Source organism: Vanellus vanellus (genome assembly GCF_965231255.1).
Source record: "Vanellus vanellus genome assembly, chromosome: 4".
NCBI lineage: Eukaryota > Metazoa > Chordata > Aves > Charadriiformes > Charadriidae > Vanellus > Vanellus vanellus.
In genome coordinates, this window is record NC_138909.1 from 15,616,459 (window position 1) to 15,625,053 (window position 8,595).

General features: G+C 47.7%; 1 protein-coding gene across 1 annotated transcript; it reads left to right on the top strand.

Annotated features, from left to right (window-relative positions):
• Nucleotides 1-212: 212 nt before the first annotated feature.
• On the top strand, nucleotides 213-7,998 carry REELD1 (reeler domain containing 1; the record flags this gene model as incomplete). Its single annotated transcript, XM_082482454.1, has 6 exons — nucleotides 213-429; nucleotides 982-1,204; nucleotides 2,857-3,014; nucleotides 3,736-4,036; nucleotides 4,720-4,783; nucleotides 7,234-7,998. 6 exons carry the CDS (start codon nucleotides 213-215, stop codon nucleotides 7,996-7,998), a joined length of 1,728 nt encoding a protein of 575 aa, XP_082338580.1.
• Between the last annotated feature and the right edge of the window lie 597 nt (nucleotides 7,999-8,595).

An 8,595-nucleotide genomic window follows, 5' to 3' on the forward strand; every position in this document is an offset into this window, starting at 1 on the left:
GGGGCCTCTCCCCTCCCAGCCTCAACAATTTACTTCAAATTGTGAACTTCTGTGGATTACCATGCGCCACAGAGATCATTTATTCTCCTTCATTTAAAGGCTGTGGGACGGGCAGCTCTGGAGCTCAGCTAATTCAAAGGCGCCAGGCACACTCACAGGCTGCTGAAGCCGCTGCTTTGAAGTGAACCTGCCCGTTGTTTTACGGCTGTAGGATGGATGGCAGGAGAGCCCTCATCGCCATCGTCAGCTGGGCATGCACAACCCTGTGCTTCGTTTCCTACGCAGCCGCCTTCTCACATGGCGCGAGCCTTTCTGCCTGCACCGACATGACACCCGGGCACCTGAGAGCGCAGCTGCACAGCCCCACCAACAACTACATTACTGTCCACACCAACATGTCTTTCTACTTCCCTGGTGACAAGGTTCCAGGTAAGGAACAGTTTCTCATTCCTGCATCTGAAAAATACATGATGACTGATCTCAAGTGACAGTGAGGGAAGAGGGAGAGCTGCTCCAAGTGAGCTACGCCACCTCCCTCGTCATGAGGAAACAAATGTATTTGCAGAGGGATTCTGTTTGCAGCACTTTGCCAACGGTTTCTTAGGTGATGGCTGACTCCAGATTTTCACCATTTTGCAGACCAACTGTTTGCTGGAGGCAGCTGTAGGTTGGGATGCTTTGGGTGGGATTCATTTATCTCAATTGCCTCTCAACCATACAAGACCTCATCACATGCAACCGTGTGTGAGAAGCACCTCCAAAGGGTAAAATTGCCTTTCCTGCTCCTCTGCACTGCATGAAGGGGTCTGGATCACTCACTTTACTTTTGGTTACGGGTGGGGAACGTGCCCCGTCCCCAGCATCACCGCTCCTGAAGCGGACACAGGCAGAGAGGCACCACTCCCCAGCCTGGCCGCTTGCAAACAATTCACCCCACAACTACAGGACAAATCCCTTCCTGTCCCATGTTTTGTCTTGTAGTGACAGTGAGGAGCACCCGGGACTTTATGGGCTTTTTGCTTCAAGCTCGCAAAGTGTCTAACGATGAAATTGCTGGCACATTCATCTTCATTCCTCCTGGTTCCAAGCTGCTGACTTGTTTTGAAGAGGGCGACACCGTCACCCACTCAGACAAGTCGCTGAAGAGAAACCTGTCCTTCGTATGGAAAGCACCAGACCAACCCATTGGAGACATCAAGTTTTTGTAAGAACATGCTGGTTCCTGACCAGAATTTGTGTCTTCTCAGTTAAAGGCTTGGCTTTATTTTTCCATCATACTTGTCCAGCACAGTGGTTTATGTATCTTGAACCCCGTGTAGCTAAATACTTATCAAATGCTGCAACAGTATCCCAGCTGGTACATAAATTGCCATTTATATTTGCTGGGTAGTGCTGCTTTTTATTTACATGGTCACTATTTTCTCAGAATAAATACACTGGAAGATGACAGCCTAAGCACTTAGGAAATAGAAATATTAAGGCATAAAGAGAGAATTGTGATCATGTTGCCTGTCTCTCTAAATAACACAGCCCTCCCTAAAGACTTCCCTGCCTAAAGGATAATCTTGTATATCACTTCTTTAAAAAAAAAATTAAAAATTAGTGGTTTTGAAAAACATTAAATTAAATTAAATTAACATAAAATTAAATGTAAACAGATTTATTCACAGTAGGAAGAGAGAGTGAGCAGTGGGACAAAACTTGACATCCCTGTTCTGCACCAAAGTCCCAAACTCTCCAAGTATTTTGGTTCTGATTTAGAACAAAATTAAACATTTTCTAACTGGCTGTCTTGGAGGAAACACAGCAACTTTTCATTTTGGAAGAGATTAAATTGTTATGTTTTGACTTTACAAAACTGTTTAGGAGCTGCTTGGCCAGATCCTTGGCTACTCCCCAAAATACAAGCATCCTGGTGAGTGCTGTGGCTTGTGCATCTCATCGTGATTCAACACAAATTCATTGAAACAAAAATATTGCTGCTTAGCATTTCCAATTTTGTCCATTGTTTTAGATCGAGAAATACTATTAAAAACACATAAAACTCAAGCAACTGAATAAACCCAACCCAAACCCAACATCACCTATTCCTAGCCACCCGCTCTGATGCTTCATTCACCCTCTGGCTTTTGACCCTCTAAGCTGGTTTCTGATAGCCTCTCCCTTTTCTCCCTATCACAGCACCTGGAAAAACTCCTTTTCAGGCTTAAAAATGCCTCGTAAGAGTCATCTGGCACAGGAAAACCCAGGTTGGTTTCCCTTTAACTAATTCTCAGCAGCAGCTGAGCAATCTGAGCTGAAATTCTCCCAAAATCTCCAGCTTAAATAAGGCTCTCTGGCTGAAAGCTTAAAGGTTGGCCAATGCAGTTTTGGCACCTGACAAAAAGCAGCGGGTTAGGCGGGCTCAAATATCACAGGGCTGAGCGGAGAGACTTTTTTTTTTTTCCCCTACCTATTCTGCTGTTTGTACAAGTTACATTGACTTGTTTTAATTAGTAAATACCACTGTTGTTTCCCTGCCTACAGAAGATTATAAGCAGAGCTAGTCCAAGTTTTCCAAATGTACTTCTATCAACAAAATGAATATAATGGCCTTTTTTTTTTTTTTAATTTAAGTTCCCACACTTTTTTTTTGACTGATCTCAATCATGAATGGTGATTTTTCACCCAGCATCTTTCTTATGGGACCTGGTATCTTTGATTTGTAATGTAAACTGTGTGATGGGCTAATCCTTTAAAATACTTTTGCACTGCTTCTGCCCTTGGATTAAAGCAGTCCTGGTGATTAGCTAAACCATCGGACGGTATAATAATGCTATAGAGCCAGTAAATTCTTGCCTAATTATGTTTTAACAGCATCTCCGTAGTCCAGTCATACTTTATTTACTGGACAAAGATCGAATCTGCTATTGTGGCTCAGCGAGGGCAAAACAAAACACTTGCTGGCAGCGGCACGAAACCTGACCCCGTAACCCCCGAGCCCTGGCAGGGACCGGCTGACCCACACCCCACAGGTACGGCGAGCAAAGGTATGGGTTCCTTATCGACCGCTTCCCGTGGAGTAGTTTTACAGCTTACTGCGGGCAAGCGTTGAACACAAGTGACCCGAACAAGCTGGAGGGATCTGTTTAACTCCTGTGGCCATCGGGGAGATCAGCGATGGCCATGGCAAACGCCTTGAAGGGAGGGTATGGGTCAGCATTTGAGGTGATGGAGCCAGTTCCAAGGTAGAAGGTACCAGAAAGATAAATAGGGTTGCTAGATCTTATGATTTCAATGCAAATATTAAAATACAACATACTTTACCTAAAAATCTCGTCTCCCAAAGACAAGCAAGTGCAATTAGCAATGCTGCCTAATAAAGGCATACATTTGTCTCTAAATGTGACTATTGCCCTGCAGGTCTGTATCTAGTTGCATTTATGCAGCCTCTGGTCAGTAAAATACTCTAAGAATTTACTTATACCCAACTCAGATGTGTTTGTCAGCACTTTTGGCATGGCACCAAGACTGAGTTTTAATTATTTTACTTGACTGTAATTTAGGCAGCAGGCTTTGCTGCTTTACTCTCCATCTGGGTTCCCCCTTAAAAATTAAGCGACAAGAAAATAAAAGAAAGTCACTATTATGATCCTTCCTGGCACATGTTAGCACCCAGTGGGATTTGAAACAAACAAACAGAAAGACTTCTGCTCCTGTCTCCCTGCTTCTTGTTTTGTCTCCATGCTGGACAAGGTCCCACCTCTCCCGCGGCTGCCACCAGCTCCCCGCTGCGCGCCCCCGTGCTGCCTGCCAGCCCCACCGGCATCGTGGCAACGCCAGCACCAGAGCCAGGTTTCGGTATGGGGTCAGACGCCCGTCCCGTTGCTGAGCTGAAGCAGCCAGCCTGGCCTTGGCGGACTGTGGCCGGTGGGAGTAGCGGGTCCAGTGGCTGGGGGCTGGAGCCATCCCTCCCCACCCAAGACCCCGGCACAGCGGATGCCTCCCGAGGTTTCCTCTCCCAGGACAACTCCTCCAGCTACAGCACCTCTGATGGGTAAACTAAGTGGTGGGAAGAGCTATTTCTCCAGCCCTTCTGGGGAAGGAAAATAGTACCAGTTTCCGTGCAGATGAGTGAAGGTCCATGCAGGAAGGTGGCTGCAGCTGGGGGTGGGGGGAGGCGAGAGGGTGTTTGCTTGCTGAAATTTCGAGAAATAATCCTTTGGAAACTGCATGGGACAGACAGTGACAGGGAGAAAACCCCAAACTCTTAAAAAACTGACGTTGCACTGCTCAGCCCAGCAGAGGACTGGCTGCTGGCTGAAAAATGTGATAAAAACTATTGACTGCTACAATCTTTTTCTAAAAGTGCATGCAAATATTCAAAGAAACAGTGAACTCAGCAGAGCTATTTCTCCATCTGCAGGGAAAAGGAAGAAAGTATTTAAAGCAATTATGAAATTTGGGCTTGAGGATGTCTGCTCAGAAGTCTTAGAGGGTTTGGGCTGCAGGAGCTTTCATGCAATGTTTCATACTGTGGGTGAAAACAATGGCGATAGGAATAAGTGATCAGGCATTATTAAAAACACAGCCCCATACAGTCTATGTTGACTGTGCGCATCCCAAGGCTGCTCTAGGGAGCGGCGCATTTCTCCCGTGGTGCAGAGCCCGCGGATTCCACGTGAGCCACAGCGACAGGTCTCACTGACTAACCCTGCCTTTCCTCTGTCCGTATCTTAGAGCAGGAAGCATCGCCAGCGCTGCCACCCCACGCTTGTGCTTGCTGTGTAAAGATGACAAGCAGGTAAGCAGCAGGGCCGGGGAAGACGTCTTCTCCAAAGATAGAAAGGTCTAAGAGAAGAAGAGGATAAAACCTCTCTACGGCATCACAGCACCAAGCAGCTCACATAGGTCTCATAAGTAACTAAAACTACCTTGAGACTGTTAAGAGTTTTAATGTTTTTTTTTACTTTAACTGGGAATTGGTTTTTATAACTCTTTTTTCTTGCCTTTTGAGCCTGCTGCCCAGGTTTTTATAAGTCCCGCTGTAAAAACAATCTAAAATAACTTTTCCATATGTAAACATGACTACAGGCTGCTGGATGTTACTGGGCTGGAAAAGTGTATTTTATTCCTGTGGAAGGCTGAGATGTTCCTTTCCAGAAGGGCTGGATAGGTACCACCCATGACATTCACCAGAGGTTGAAGACTTCAACTTTGCTGGGGACAGCCAAGGAAGCTGAGTGCTTTCTGAGGGCAAGTTCAGCCCGGGAGGCTGGATGGACCAGAAAGGCAGAGGTGGCGGTGATGGTGGTGAGGTTAGTCACAGGCACGGGGTGCACCCACTGGAGACGGCTGGAAGAGCAAGAGCTGGCAGACAGGATAAGTGGGTGGGAGCGCCTTTTGGGAGAGGAAGCCCAGAAAGGTGTGAAAGGGCTGCAGCCTTAGGGCAGAGGGGTGGCTGTGCATATGGAAGGAGAAGTGGGAGCTGGAAAGGGCACGCGAGGAATTAGGTAGAGGAAGAAAAGGGGAGCAAGAGCAAGGAGAGAAATTGGAGAATACCAGGGCTGAGGAGACCAGAGGAGGATGCTCAGATGGGAACTAGTGGAGAAGCTGGAAAGCAGGGACAGTTTAGAGACACGGGGTACAGAGTTAGCAGGGGAAGTCCAATATGGAGGGGATGGAAAGAAGAAAAATACAAGGAAAAGAAAGAACTAGATCTGGGTAGCAGGATGCCACAGGAGGAAGAGAAGTAACCCCACAGAAAATAAAAGAGAAAGGGGCCATACAAAAGAGAATGAGGCAGAAATATCTAGGAAGGAGCGGAGGACAGAGAACAAGTAAAGGGGAGACGTGTAACATGAGCATCTGGCATAGCCATGGAGAGAAGTGGAGAAATGACAGAAGATTGTAACCAAGGGAAAAGAAGAGTTATTGTGCAACGCAAAACCAGACCATAATAAAATAAAAATACTGAGAAATTAGGCAAGAAAAGAGAGAACTACGAAAAGAAAGGAGAAATGAGGTGAGACAGAGCAAAGACTTGTGAGGCAATTCCATTTTCTACCTCAAAGTCTCAAATCCTGCAGTATATCCCTACAGTATGGCATTAGCATTTTGAGGGCAAGTGATCCTAACTTTGCCCACCAGATACTTTGCAGTTTGCAATTCAGACACTGAAAGTCTTTTATTTACTACTGTATTTCACTAGCACATTCAGAAACGGTCTCTTTCGCAAAGGATGCTCTGACCCTCCCCTACTTTGGTTCACAGCTGGCCAGGGCTCCTACCTCAGCTTTGTGCTCCTGTCACACTGTCTTCCCAGCAAGCTTTAGAAATCGCTAATGACGGCAGAGGGTGAGAGTTTCTCTGGTGTAATTAATGGATGTGTGAAAAAGCCTGCTGGGCTGGACAGGCTGGAGAAGCGCCAGCTACCGAGGGCCAGATCCAAATCTCAGTGGAGCCAAAGAAAAGACTCCAGTACATTTTGCAGGTTTTGGATGGGGGCTCAGGTGCACAGTGGGAATGGAAAAATTCAGTGGGGGCCTCCTAAATTGTACGATTGTTTCACAGTTAGTCTTGGATGATCTTTGCAGCAAAGCCTGGGCTGCAGAACTGGCATGGAGCGGCTCTCATTTTGTGATGGATAAAATAAGATGCGTGGCACCAGGCAGGGGCCCTAGGAACAGAGGCACGCAAGAAGAGTCCTTCCCACTAAAATGGGTGGTTAAGCACCACTGAGAGGCAGCAGGTTTCAAACGGGCTGTGTAGACTGAGAAAGCAGTGAGGGCTTTGGGGAGAGTTCACAGGCTGTACGTGACAGCCCCAAAACCTCTGATGTCTAGGGCCATCCCAAGTCTCCTGAGTCCCTCCGCTCCACAGTTCGATCCACAGCCTCAGAAGGGTGATACTGAATCCCAGTGGGCCTGGTGTGACCCTAAACACACAGCCTGACCGGGAAGATCATGCCTGTCCTTTCAGCATGATGCTGGCATCACTCAAGATGGGAATTGTTTATTAAGTGATTTTTTTTTCGTGATAACAAAGCCTATGAAAAATACCCACCGCCACCATGGGAGTTGCAGACCTTTACTTAGGCGAAGCAGTGACCTTCCTCTCCTTCTGTGCCCTGCACCTCTGCCCCTTCAACCCGCTCTTCCTTGCCCCCCTGGGACCAGCTCCCAGTGCCTTGTCCCTCCTGTGGCAGTTCTGATACGAACAGAGCAGGGTTGAACCTGCCTCATTTTCTAAAAGCTACTGAGTAACCAGGGGGTGGAGCAGGGTTATTCCAAGGCCAGGGCGACACCTGGGTGTCAGAAATACAGAGCTGAATTGTATTGTGATGTCAGTAGTGGATCAGAACATAATCAGCCCTCTTTCTCTTCCCTCACTGCACATCTCATCGAGTTTGCACTTTCAAAGGTCAGTATCGAGAGCAGGACCATGTTGAAAGCTTCCCTGCCTGCGACAGTGTTTCCTTCTGCCCCGCACGTAGACACTCACCTGGGTGATGCCGCTGCGACAACAGCCTGGTTCGGCGATGCCGACACTGCCGGCAATTTGTCATCGGCTTCAAGGCAAATGGCAGAAAGCAAGCTGGCACCGCAGCCAGAGGAGGCAGGTGCCAGAGATGAGGAGGAGGAGGTGGAGGAGGAGGCAGTGGCAGGTGGGAACACTCTGCCATGGGTGACCAGACCAGCTCCTGAATCTGCTGTTCCTGGGAAGGGGGAAGACCCTGGCAGAGGGACCCGACTCCTAGCAGCCCAACTGGGCATCCTCCTGGTCTGCACCGCCGCCCTGGGCCTGGCGCTGGCAGCTGCCGTGCGCTGCATCTGTGCGCAGCATTGCCACAAGCGGACGGAGGTCTCATTCAGCGAGCCGGACCCCGACGTCATCGCCGTCAGAGAAAACGGGGAGGTGATGCACTTCCGAAAGATCCGGGAGAACAGCTTCGTGCTGGTGCAAGCCGAGTACAACTGGGTCAGCCCCTCAAGCAGCGGGAAGACGACAATCATCTGAACCTCTGCCGTGCCGAAAGCAGCGCTACAGCGGCCGGCGCAGGTGGAAATAGCCTGGACTGCACAGCACAGGGCATAGGAAGCGGTGCCGCCATGTAGGTATACAAACTCGAAGTAGCCAGTTCAGACAGGTGTTAGTCAAAAGCATCCACGCTATAGCTGCTAAGAAAACAGAAGTTGATAGATTGTTCAGTGAATTACACTTACTGCAATTAATATTGTATATCTGCTCATTAGCTGTCACTGCAGCCGTGACATACGCTTCCTCTGTTGCCTTAAGGGTGTAGCCAAAAATAGAAATTCTTCCTCCGCACAGTAGTATTGTCTCCTGTTTAATCTCAACAAAAGTGTTATATTTCTTTCTAGGAACTAGAAACCCCTGATATAAACCCAACCATTCTCACTTAGGAGCTTACAGGTTTGATTCTGTGCACTTGGTATCTCTCAGATGACAAAATATTTGCTGGTAGATTTAAAGTTTCAATTTGAAAATAAAAAGCAATAACTCATTAGTGGAGAACACTGATCCAAAGAACACTGAATTGATCTACGGGAATGAAACACACAGGGTGGCGGACACCAGCTTTTGGGGGAGAAA